The 13474-nt window shown below is 39.1% G+C and overlaps 1 protein-coding gene across 13 annotated transcripts in view; it reads left to right on the forward strand.

Annotated features, from left to right (window-relative positions):
* nrxn2b (neurexin 2b) overlaps positions 1-13474 on the forward strand; it is a 591140-nt gene that overhangs the window by 119848 nt on the left and 457818 nt on the right. For all 13 annotated transcript variants that reach the window (XM_026945170.3, XM_053230796.1, XM_053230792.1 and 10 more), the window contains one exon: positions 5273-5290. In XM_026945170.3, the coding sequence (XP_026800971.2) occupies positions 5273-5290 (18 nt within the window). The remainder of the gene's footprint in view (positions 1-5272; positions 5291-13474) is intronic.

Below are 13474 nucleotides of genomic sequence, written 5' to 3' on the forward strand. Positions count from 1 at the left end.
ATATATATATATATATATATATATATATATATATATATATATATATATATATATATATATACACCATCAATATATACTGTCAGTCATTGCAAATTAATGCACGGTGTATTCCTGCCTGCCTGACCAAGCCTTTCTACATGTTTTGCTATTCTGGTTTTTGATCGCATTCTGCTTCCTGATTTCTCGATTTTTGGATTTTGTCTCGTTTATGTGGTTTGCTGTCTCTGTCCTGTCTCATGTTTTGGATTGTTTGCCAGTCTTTTACAATAAACATCACCTGCAACTGCAATCATCTCCGCTGCCTGACGTTGTCAGATTGTATTATGTTAGCTAGCTAATTTTAACCACCTTCTGACAACCTGCGAACATGACTGACTATTAAAGCTGTTAAATAAGACGGCAAACAAATGTTAACTATCCGTGAAACAAGCTGTATGCATTTTATAATTCTTGCCAGAACTTTCATAGAGCTCATGTGAACTCTAATACCTGAAAATGCTTCAAAATGCTACCCAAACTATGTCACCCTGGATATTCTGTATAAGGTTTTAGTTTTGCTGAAGTTGTGCTAACAAACCACCAACAGAATGCTGGAGCCACATTATGAAATCTATATGTTCACAAAATTTATTCAACATTTATGAAAGAAAAAAAATTAATGAGGAGAAAAGGAAAAAAATTAAACCGTTTTTAACATCCAGTTACTTGTTAAAGTGAGCAATGGACTTATAAAAGTATCAGCACTTGTACTATTCAAGAAAGGTATATCATGATAATATTTGCATTAAAGCCTTTCCAGAAATGTACTTTAGCTTGACAGAAAATAAATGTTTCTCTGATAGGTTTGTAGAGGAAATAAATAGCCTGTATTGTCTGGAGGAGTGACGTGCAAATAGCGTTAAAAGCATGGATAATGGCAGTGGTAACATTTTTACATGCAAGTGAAATGGGTTTTCTCCATCGACTAAGTGACCGCCGTGTGCACTGAAGCGAGGCTAGTGGTGAAAGCAGTCAGCTTGAGCGTCAGCCATATTCCATCTGAGGGTTAACATCCAATTACCGACATACACACACATCAGAGTGACAACAGCACTGATCGATGTCTCCTGCTTCTTTCTGGTAGGATTAAGGATCCCGAAAGTCTCTCATTTGACACCAAACCCACTGGGAAATAAAAGAAGGAAAACATCCCTCAATGCATTTTTTTTTTTTCTTTATAATTTGACTTGCACACACAATCTAACCCTTCCAGCTTTTTAAGGCCACCCCCCACCCCCCCCCCCCCCCCCCCCCCCCCCCCCCCCGTCCCAGGTTTTGCATAATATCATAATTTGGAAATCAAAAAAACATCTTTTATCATTTTCCTCTCACTGTTTCTCTCCAAGGTTGCTTTCATTTCTTTTTATCGCCACACATTACTATGCACTTGCCCGTAGCTGCATTCTCAAATAAGATCTATGCTTATTATTTGCAGGAGCTGCACCATCCAAACACGCTTGCAGGAAATAATTCCCCTGTGCTTTCAAGCTCAAAATGGCCTCCCATTTACATTATCCATCCTGTTCCACGCTAAGGAAATATGGCCCTGATGGGGCCTGAAGCAATTGGTTCCCTCCACTAATGGAATGGGCTGGGGAGTAACTGACTGGACAGGTGTTGTCGGAACGAATCATCGAGATGAAATGCTGAATGTGTGAAACAGCACTTCGGCAAATATCCCCATGCTACGCTGCAGAACGTCTTTGCTGGCTGCCTACAAAGAGTTCATTTCTCATGAAAGGGAATTTAAAATATTTACAGTGTTGAAAAGCCCTAGAGAAGCACTAACTCCTTGAAATGTCCAAACAGCCCTCCAAATTTATTTTTCTTTAGTTAGCAACTGCCTCAGTTTAAGTCTCTTAAGAGATTCGAGTCACGCATACATATTCCATTCTCTACGGATAGTTGTTCCTGAGATTACTGCGGTTGCCAGATCAGTAGAAAACTGCTGCGCTTTTCTTGTACTGCAATAATCTTGAGCAGAGATATTCAACTAAAGTTCCATTTACATAAATTTCCTTGTTTACGAAGGTCCGGACTAAGCAACTAATATTTGTAGGTATGCGTACATATTTCATTCTCTATGGATAGGCGTATTTCCCGAGTACTCAATTCGATCCCGCTGAAATACTTTGCAGGGTCCACAATCAGGCCATGGCCCTCCAAGTGATGACCCCTGATTTAGGGAATACAAACAATTTGAATACTTTACTATTTCAAAAGGTTTGTTCATATTTAAAGAAAAAAAAAGAGCTGGATATGACTTGGCTGATTAACTGGAGTGGAATTTGTTCATGTACAACATAAGGTTTGTTCATTCAGAGGGCAGAAGGCAATGACGAATGCTGAATCAGTAGTTAAAAAAATCACTAAAAAGCTTTGCAACTGCATCAGTTTTTTTTTTTTTTTTTGGTGTAGGAACTTGCTTGTTGTTTTCTTTTAAACTCAAATAAGAGGCAGCGCTGGGAAGGAGAGAGAGAGAGAGAGAGAGAGAGCACATCAATGGTTGTACTTCAGTGAGCACTTGCGTCCTTTGTATCCTAACTCTTCCCCGATGAAACTTTTTTTGTAAAGTGCTTATAGCACTCAGTGCTTGAATCCTATACAATCCTCCGCTGCTGATTGCTTTAGTGACTAGCTGCTGATGGAGCTTGTTTTTAAACACCTCATCAGAGTTTTTCATTTATCTTCAGTAACCGTTTTATCCTGGACATGGGTCACGGTGGAGCCAGAGCCTATCCCGGGAACACTGGGCACTAGGCGAGAATACACAATCGATAGGATTCCAGTCCATCACAGGGAATCATAGGGACAATTAGTCTAGCCAGTCAACCTACTGACAGGAGGTGGGAGGAAACCATAGAACCTGGAGGAAGTCATCTCTGGCTTGCTCATTAGGGATCGAATAATAAAGGCATAATGAAGAAACATGCACAAAGAACATCAGAAGTGTTTCTGAGACTATAGATTTTGTATTAAACACTGAAATAATGGTAAGACTTTGTGATGAAGAGTAACTAAAAGGTTGTTATGTCTCAAATACCACACTTCACACACTTTTAGTGTGAGTAGTGTCCTCTATTAATACCCTGATGACTGTGGAAAGATGATTATTGAAAAAAGTGTGTTCTTCCTGGGAAACTTAGAAGGACATAAGTAACTAACATTATCAAAAGTAACTGTGGAGTGTTGGACCCTTTTTTCCCCCAAAGCATTCACTTTCCTGTCCTTCATAAATTCATTTTTTTTTTTTTTGTATCCAATGCACCGAGCAAGAAATTAGGAGCAAATTGCTTAACCTGGACATTTTGGTGGTTGTTCTGAAAGTTCATGTGTCATTTTCAAGTAATGCATAACACAATGGGTAAATTTGGGCTTTAACTAGGTAGTTCATAGTATGTATTAGAGGGTATATAACAGGAGACACTCCAAGAGTAGATGGACATGCATAACAGGAACAAATATTAGCTAATTAATTGGGAAAGTGGTCAGCTTGGAAGGTGGCGCTTTGGAAGCACAACAGGGAGTAGAGTTGGACTGGCATGACTGCGGGCTTAGAAAGCCAAAAGACTGATACGGAGCCACTGGCAATATAGAAAGAAAACAGTAAAACACATACCAGGTACATGATTTAAAGACATGTTGCCATTGGATTCCTTCCGTCGGTTAACTCTCTGCAAACCTTACACTAGAGTGGGGCAACATGACAAAAAAGGCTTTAGTTACACAGTGAATAGCTTTAAGCCTCCTTTTATACTCAAGGTCATAGGCATCTCCATTATATTTGACCAACGTATTTTGCTCTATAGACTTCTTCCCAATGTCAGCATAACCCCTGGGCCTCCACCCGCCCCCATGTCCTGTGACTCTGTGACTCCAAACACCTCTGTATCTAAAGCACTGATCACCTGACTGAATTGAAGTGTTCTTCCAAAAAGCATGTGCTGCTATTCTCGAAGATGCTAACCCCTAATATTACCCCAGCTAATGAACAGATGCTATCACAGCTCTTCCATTATTTGCCATTAAATCCTAAAATACAATATTACTCTATTCCACAGCCACAGGATCCACTGACTCATGCAAATACGATTTGTTGGTGTTCTGGGAAGCTTGACAGACCACATATTTGGGACGTTCTTGCTCAGCTGGAATTACACAACATACATACATATTGCACAAAATTAGCTATTTTATCATGATTTTCTAGCCCAAGTTTTGACATTCCAGCATTCATTACCAAACGAGAAAAAAGACAGAATAGGATAAATCTCACATTAATGGAAACAACTTGGCCTCCACCTCATACATCCTCATTTAAGGATGTCTTTATAATGACAAACGTCCAACATCTCTGACACAGACTTTTTTTTATTTATTTTTTTTAATCATATTGAGTATACTGCAATTGCAGAGTTATCTGATGATGCCAACAACTAAATTCTCTGTAGTTAAAAGCTCGAAGCACAGATTTACTGCTCTTAATTTGATTAGTCCACAAACAAGACCATTTAAATGTAAATGTACTCTACATTTGTTTCCATGTTTAATTTGTTGTTTGGATTGGTTTTTGGATTGTAGGTGGCAAAAGAATACTTGTTCTACACTTATAATCAAGTAACTATAGCTATTATGATATAATTGCATTTTAGACAGAAAGTGGTTTGTAGTCTTTTGCAATTGAAAACACTTTAGGGGTTATTTGCTATTTTGTACATCCTTGTGTGACTTTAAAAGGACACCATTGTTTTTGTCTAAAGTACCTTCCATAGCTATTACTTTTTGTGTCACTGTGCCAGGATATAACTCTTGTAACTCGTGTTAAATACTTGAGAAAATGTTGCACGATACATGGGACTTAGTATTATTAGTTTCTTTTACATAGACAGACCATACTATGAGCTAAGGGGTTTGTATATGGGTTTTGAATCTTCTCCAAAAATCTGTTTATTTGGGGTGTTTAACCTAACGTGTGTACAGTGTGATTATATAAATGTGTCGTATAACGATAAGCTGATGCTGGCTACGCCACTGTCAGAGATCCTCATCTTTTTTTAATCAGTATCAGATATATATGCAATTTGTCCTTAATTCCTTTACAAATTTCTAACCCGTAAATGAAGAATCAGCAGTGCCATTACTGTATAATACCTGCATGTGTTTAGAATTTCAATGTCTAATTTTTTTTTTTTCCCCCTCTTTCTCCCATCTGCATTATCTTTCCCTGGAGCAGAAGATTACCCCGTGGAAGGTAAGAACACTGTTTTCACTTGCTCACTTTGAAGGCTACTTGCCATATGCTGGTGTTAAAGCTGGATCCTAACATGACGAATTTGCGCTCCCTCGTCTGAGGGGCATTGTCAGCTTGGACTGCGGTTTGGATGACTTTCAGGGGCTTTTGATTTGCTGCTACAAACCAAAGATTGATTTCTTGAACCCTTCTTCTTTACCCTCTCAAAGCAACCCTTTCCTTTTTCTCATTACTTGATTTTATTTTGGTTCGTACCGAGTGCTTAGTTGTAGTGTGTAATGGATCTTTCGGATAAAAATAACTGGTAATTTGGGGTAAATAATAAGCAGTAACGTATGTTACATTTACCAGAGACACTCTCCTTGACTACACATGCTACATTTCAGATTAGATCATTATGTATGCATCCTTCAGGCTATAATTAGCTCGGTTTACTCTTCTGGGGAAATCGCAATTTTAATGGGTTATTTGTTTAATGGGTAGAATGCAAACCACGGCCATCTCCGAGTAGGAAGCCATGCATTATTCTACAGGGTCAGTGCTCTGGGGGTAACCTGCCAGCACCAGTATGCCCCATGGCTCTCAGAAACAGCAGCGAATGTGGTGGTGTTCCTTATGCTTGGAGAATGATGGTTATATACTAATGGATTCCCTGCTGGCTGGGTTTGACTGTAATTGATAGGTGACATGCACAGGTCTGGTTCTTTCAGGCTTGTTTCCTGGCATAAGCTGCAGGTAACAGTGGATGCTGCCGATCAGAATTCACAGTGTTGAATTACCCCATCTATCCAGACTCATCTCTTGGGAGAGAGTCACTATGGCAACACCAGCAGCCAGATGTTTCTTGAGGAGGCGAACTGTTATTGGTGGCAGAGGCTGAAGGTTGATGCCACTGGACAGGGGAAGTAGAGAAAGCGGGTGTTTTTTTTTTTTTTTAAATTGTCGTCTAGACAAGGCAACTTAGTCGAATATGTTTAATCCGAAATGTAGATTTAGATCCATTATAAGCAGTCCACAGAGGAAAGTGGCAAGGAAAAACTTGAAGACATGAGGAAGAAACCTAGAGATGAAGGAATCTATTCTCTTCTGGGTGACACCAGATAGTCAGACTATAAATCTTTACAATATATAGGTGTACATTTTCAATATGATTCCAGTATTGGCGCTCTAAGCATCAGCTGTTATCCAACACTATAATCAATAGTGGCATCATCACGGTCATTGAACCAACTAACTAAGTCTTGGTTGACATATTGTATCATAGACAAGATCACTACATTTTTAAAAAACAATAGCTTTGTAATCTCAATGTGCCTGATTGGAATATATGGTGAACCTACTTAAGATATTTACCCAGTGTTTTGTGAAGACTTGGTATTCACAATCACTGGCTTATGCTCCTCACAATTTACATTCCTGGATGGATTAAAACTGCAATTTTCTAGCTTTCTGTTCATCACAGTACACTCCTAGTCTTAACCTGAAATATGGTTCCCACCTATCTAGTTTTCACCCACAGAGTAAAGTTTTCAGGCTCTGTCAGGGTGTCTGTCTTTTTTTTTTTTTTTTTTTCAAGTTTTCCCAAATCTAAATCTAGCACAGGTCATGGTATCTGTCCAGAATGAATAAATAAGCACAACCATGACCAATTTTTGTGCTTATCCCCAAAAAGAAGTGAAAAAGAAAGAAAGAAAATGTCCCTTGGCATGTCATGGCAGACATTTGCATTTGATTTGTCATGTGCTGACTTCTGCGAGCTTGTTTTAAAGAACAAACCACCGTTGATAGTGACGAGGTCAAATACGAAGTATAGCTAGAAGGAATGTTAGGGGTGAGTCTAGGGTAGGGGTGTAACGATATGGTGTATCCTATTGTTCAAGATGAGGCTCTCAGTTCAACACATCTGGGTGTCAAACAGTATATTCAGCAGACTGGAGAATAAAATAGGCAATTCATAAGAAAATACCAGAAGTTAAATTTGATAAAATACCCTATTTTCCTGAATCTCTGCTGAATTTAGGCAGCCTTTATTGACTGATTCATTCGGGGCTAAAGAAAACACCACAACGATTGGGACATTTCATAGCTGCCGATATGAGACTCGTCAGTAGTGGGGAACGCAGGATTCAAAACAACATCTAGTGCTTCAGAGAGCAACATGACTTTAAGAGCATTGCTAGCTAACAGCAGGATGGGAAATAAAAATCGTCGTGCTTCAGACACGCCCCATTGAGTGTGCCACCAGTGGAAGTTTGGCCAGAGAACTAATGCTTAATTAGCTATGTTTCATTCTTTTTTTTTTTTTCAATTCTAATTTATGTCTTTTGTTTCATTATATGCTCCTAAGATCATATTGAGACAACAACATATTGTATTTAATCATTTTTTTTAATATTGTGTCTAGTTACACCCGTAATGTTGGAGCATAGGAGTATCTGCTTTTGGCATGCTGGAAAGGTGGCAGCTCTACTCTGAAGACACATTCAAGAATTCTATGTGGGGGAAGAAAAAGTCATGCGTCAATACACCAAACCCCCCCCCCCCCCCCCCCCCTTTCCTATGTAGCACATATATAGCAAGCATACTTTCCTCATGCATGTGTATCAGAGATTCTCGGGTGATGGCACGAGTTGAGAGCAATCCTGACCGTGTGGAGTGCGCCGGTGAACCAGAATGTGATGCAGTGTCCTGATCAGTTTCACTCGGCTGCCTGGCAGGAAGTGAGAGGAATGTCTGTCCCGCTGGGATAGCTGCACTGTTGACATCAGTGCTGAGCCGTCTCATCCTGAGAACATGCTTATTTACATTTCATAGGGAAAAAAGGGTTGATGCAGGTTGGTTTGGTGAACTCGAACTGATGCAATACTTGTAGAACTATGTTAGACAACAGCAGGCCCCCGTAGTTTATTTCAGAATGCCCATGGTGGGTTTAATTCGAACTAATTAAGTCTTCTCTCTTGTATCACTTTTTTCTTCACGTGTGACAATAACTGGGTCCGTATTCAGGTACGGATGTGGATGTGAGGTTGATTCTTTTTCTATAATAGCAGCTTGGGCAGTAGTTCCAGCTACAAGGTTTAAATTAATGCACTCGTTCCAATACGTTATCGTTACTATAGCAACGGCTCACAGGGACACAGGGACCCTTTGTGGATACGTCACATAATCTAAGACTAATAATAAATGGACTAAAAAGATGTTTTCATTTGACAGTGAAAATGTTCTTGTCGATATGGTGAAGTTTTCTGAGGAGACTTCATTATTATTATTATTATTATTTCCCCTGATTTTTCTCCCTAACTTTGTCTTGGAAAAATTCTCCACCCACCAGCCAGCTCTCCCTTATCATATGACCGCTACCAAGCTGGAAGACTAACACAGGGAGGTAACAAAGGCTAGCACATGCTTCCTCCATGACACACGAAGACCCCAACTGCATTTCTTTTCGAACTGCTGCTCCTGCTATGTCAAATGGCGGCATAACACAATCGGAGGAAAACACTTTATGCCCCATTGTGTTTTACTTCTTACGTATTATTTGTTATTTCTGCTCAACAGTAGACAATGCTCGTGTTTGAATGCTTACTTCATGCCAGATATCTAGACTGTATTCCAAGTCCTGTACCGACTACAAACCTGAGGAAGTCATGTGACAAGTTCAACCAATCACAATTATTCATCACCTAGTACCAGAAGTGGCTAGCTTTCACACATGGTGTGGTCTTCACTTGGTGAGTTCAGTATAACTGACCCCAGACAACCTGTTGAAATGGACCAGAGATTGGTTTGGAAACAGATTTCACGCTTGACAAAAATGTACCATACTCTTGGCACCTTTTGTCAAAAAAAAAAAAAAACACTTTGATTACATATAGACCAGAGTTTGCTTACACATCTCTAAGCATATTAGTGCCATTATAAATGCAATGTTCTTCCATCATAGATCTGCTCACTGTCAAGGGGTATTTGAGGCATCAGTTTAATCACTTAATTAAGCTACTGGCAAACAACTCCCATGGACACCTTCTGAGGCCAAGCATACTTAAGATGGATCCTTAATTGTACACCAACCGTAGTTTCGTCCCCTGCAGTTCACTCTACACTGCCCTATTTTTAGGAAGTTTTGTCTAATTAGGGGCATTGACCGAGTGCTCAAAAGGTTGTCCTAGATTGATGAGATCTAGGCAGCTTTAAAACCCAGCAGGAGGAGGGAACGCTGAACCTGGAGGTAATTTGCTGAGAAAGCTATGGAAATTGATGAGCTGGAAGTACAGTGACCTGGTTTTACAACTGAAATCTGACACACTTTCAGTATAACCAGAGACACCAGAGGCCACCGTTTACCTAGAATAAATGCAGACTCCAGGAAGACTGTGAAATTGTTGGTACAAATTGTTGTCTTTAAAATGGGCCAAGGTCAAGTAAGTTCAGAGGTGTCTTTTTGTGTGTGGGTCAAAGCATTCAGTGTTTTTCTTTGCAGTCAATCATTGACCTTATTTTTAACAGAACTTTTCAAATTTCCTTTCTGGAGCACTGGAGATTAAATTTGATCAGATGCTGATTGAAAAAGCTGGGTTTTATTTTCTCCCTTCCGGCTCTTACCCAAGGAATGGGACTTTCAATACTGTAGGATTAAGTTTGGATTGGAAATGTGTTCATTAAATATTATTTTGGAGGATCTAAACTAGATTTATGGATTCCCAGAAACAGACAGATGATGCTGAAGTATTTTTGGATGTGTTTTTTTTTTGTTCTTTTATTTAACGGAATAACAAAAACAAAGTCTAATAAGACTGCAGTGTTAGACCATATTAACCTATTTTTCTTGATCATTGTCCCACATTTTTCTGTACTAATCCATGAGGAACATACAAAGCAATGTTGACTAATCCTGGCTTTACACTGCATGGTCCTGTGTCATTTTTTTTTGTTGTGCATTCTCTTCGAACGTCTTTGGTCTCAATGTCACTACATCAATGGTTGATGAACATGTCACATTATGCAATCAAAGACCCCTGAGCTTAAGTTATTTACAAATTTCTGGCAATGTCAATTTTTTTTTTTTATCAAAATCTGAGTGTGACCGCTAGTACGACATACTAAAAGCCTCCAATAGGAGGATGGCATAGTATAACTTGTATCTCAATACATCAAAAGAAATATTTGTTTGAGCAAGCAATCATTTAAAATACTGACTTGCTCACATTAATATAACCAGCCTACATACCTGATGCCTTCTGATGCCTCTTACATTGAGTTGCAAAGTGACCACACACGGTAATGAACAGAAAAAAAATCCATATTACCTCAAGCTCACTTGAGTGAGTGTTCCACCTTGTCCTCTTTTACCCTTTTTAGACCAGAAAAGAATGGCTCTTTGCCTTTAAAAATGTGTTTTCCCAAAGCATTTTCCAAGTTTTCTGTGGAAAACCAGATAGTGCTAATCGATGATCTAGGCAGAACATAGTAATTTTCTTTAATTGCAGGCTGACAGGAGTGGAACCCGATGTCGTTTTCTGTCGTTGTAGCCCATCTGCCTCAAGTTTTTGACATATGTTCTTAGATGCTTTTCTGCTCACCATGGTTGTAAAGAGTTGATAAGTTACTGCAGACTTCCTGTCAGTTCTCCTCTGAACACTCAACAAGCTATTTGCACCCAGAGAACTGACGCTTTTTGGATGTTTTTTGTTTTTTGCACCACTCTGTGTAAACTAGAGAATTTTGAGATTAAAGTATAAACGCTAGAGGCTCTGGAACTCTCAGGAGATGAGCATACTCAAACCAGCCCATCTGGCACTAACAGCCATACCACAGTCAAAGTCAACTGACTTTTTTTTTTTCTTATTTTTAGTTTGGTTAGGAGCCTAGGCAGTCTACAGTAGGAATGTATTGCAGGCTTGTAAATGGAAAATGCTTGTAAGTGCATAATGGGATGTATCAAAGAAGTTCAGTAGCACTGACTATTCGAGTAGAAAATGAAAAATATTTCTGTGTAATGAGTGGTATTTAAGTCCAGGGAGGCATTTGAATATAACCGACTAATTATTTTGTGTCTGCTTCTACCATGTTAAGGATGCACAACGTGTGTGTTGAAGGTCAGACAGGCTTTTTTTTTTTTTTTTGCACACAAGAAGCAGCTGAAAGAAATGAAGGTCATTTGGTGCGCAGACACAAAGCACAAGAACATGCGCAAAATAGTTCTTATGTCAGACCTGTCGTGCATGTTGCCCAGGCCTGGGATAAAGCGTTTAAGAAAGCCCCCAGGGAGAAACACACACACTTGCATGACACACAAAGTCCATTAAACAGCTGTAACCCATAATCAAACTATAACTCATTCTAACGCAATATTCAATATTGCTAACAATATTGCTTTTTTCTTTTCTGTTTTGTGCACCTGACTTATCCAATCTTGGCAAACTTGCCTAATGAAAAGAAGTAACATCCAGAGAAATATCCTGAGATGATGTCTGTAATTAGGCAAAAAGGTTTCAGTGGGAGTAGAAGCTCTTAACTGTGAAAACGGCAAATGATGCATCAAGGTGTTTTTTTTTTTTTTGATAGCCCTCTCACAATTCACTTGTATAAGGTAGAAACTGAAGTGTGCGTGTGATTATATATACATATATACACATATGTTGTATATGTGTATATATATATATGTTATAAGTTTGAGTCAGACTAACATGCATGGAAAACACTCGCTCCCTCCTCACACTAGCGGTAGTAGAAGCGGCCTTGCTTCCTGTTGTCTTATCCTTCTCCAGCAGACGGACTCGAGTGAGACCCTAAAGGCAAAAAGGCTGGCTTTAGCACAATCCTTAATCCTATGTCATAAATCAAAGCTCTGCACAGATCCAGCTGCCTGACTTTGCACACACACGCACACACAAACATATGCATACTTTTCCTGATTTCATTGCACTCTTTTCTGTGCCACTGTTAGTGTTTGTGTTAGAGAGATGTTGAAGGGTGCATAAGTGATGGTGCTGCTGATATTGAGTAGCCAATATCCCAGATGAATTGGGGTTACAGGGCATTTGGAAATGGTGTTGCCTTTGTCTTTTCACTTATTGCTTCTTTTTCCCCACTGTGATTTAGCTGCACTTTGAGCAACCTTGTGTCATTCTCTTACTGCTAGTATTATAAATTGTGTCCCCGTCTCTGTCTCCCGACTATTCTTTTCACTGTTTGCATTCCTCCTTCCCCACGCAAGCTTTTTGTGTAGCGGTCTGGGAAAAGCAGTGGGTTACATCGACACCTCTACTTTAAGAAAACACAGACGTATTTAACAAAAATAGCGCGGACGTGTTTTCATTTAGGCTACTATTCAAACTTGTTTTGGTTTTCTGCCTGGAAAAGATAGTCAGGTAAGAAGCAGCAGTCCAAACAGTCTGCCTTAAGATGTCAAAAAATCTTGCTAGATAAGAATAATTTTTGGTTGGAGAAATGGGCATCAGCCTAACAATTCGGTTTCTATACAGAATACTGGCTGTCAAAATGTCCGCCATGCTCCTGTGCTATTGCATCATCAAAACGCAGAAGAGCACTTACAAACTGTGTACAGATAACGTTTTAAAATATTTAAATGACCAAATAAAAAATTCATTAATAAAAATAAATTTGCAACAGAACTGACAGAGTTAATCAGCAATTTAGATCAGTCGAGTGAAGAGACGATAATGAGGCTCGTGTTTAAAATGATGGACCTGAGTGTTTTTTTTTTTTTTTTTTTTTTTTTAAACCTCAGGTGATAAGATCGATGTGGATAATCACACTGAGAACTCATTTCACATTGCAATCTCTCTTTCCATATAAAGATTGGGTTATAGATGTAGAGGTAGGTGGGCTGTTTTTCAGTGCAACTGGAGGGAAATCTTTAAATGCAATTTTCTCCATATTGTCAATTTAATATATATAGTACAGGAAAATATTTTACAACTATAGTAGAAAGTGTCAGAATTTGACATGGAGGGTTTTCCCAGGCTGTCACACGTTACCTTTCTCACGTCAGTTTGTCTTGATGAGCTGGAGCAAGCAGAAAAAATACCAACAATGAGAGCTGAATTGCTCGAGTGCTACACTGAGGCAGGAGTTTTGTATGGAGTCGATTTCTAATAATAACGAAGAGAGAGCTGAGGAAAGAAAGAAACATTACGAATCATGTTCGATGCTGACCTGATT

This window comes from Pangasianodon hypophthalmus, chromosome 28 (genome assembly GCF_027358585.1).
Source record: "Pangasianodon hypophthalmus isolate fPanHyp1 chromosome 28, fPanHyp1.pri, whole genome shotgun sequence".
In the NCBI taxonomy this organism is placed as follows: domain Eukaryota; kingdom Metazoa; phylum Chordata; class Actinopteri; order Siluriformes; family Pangasiidae; genus Pangasianodon; species Pangasianodon hypophthalmus.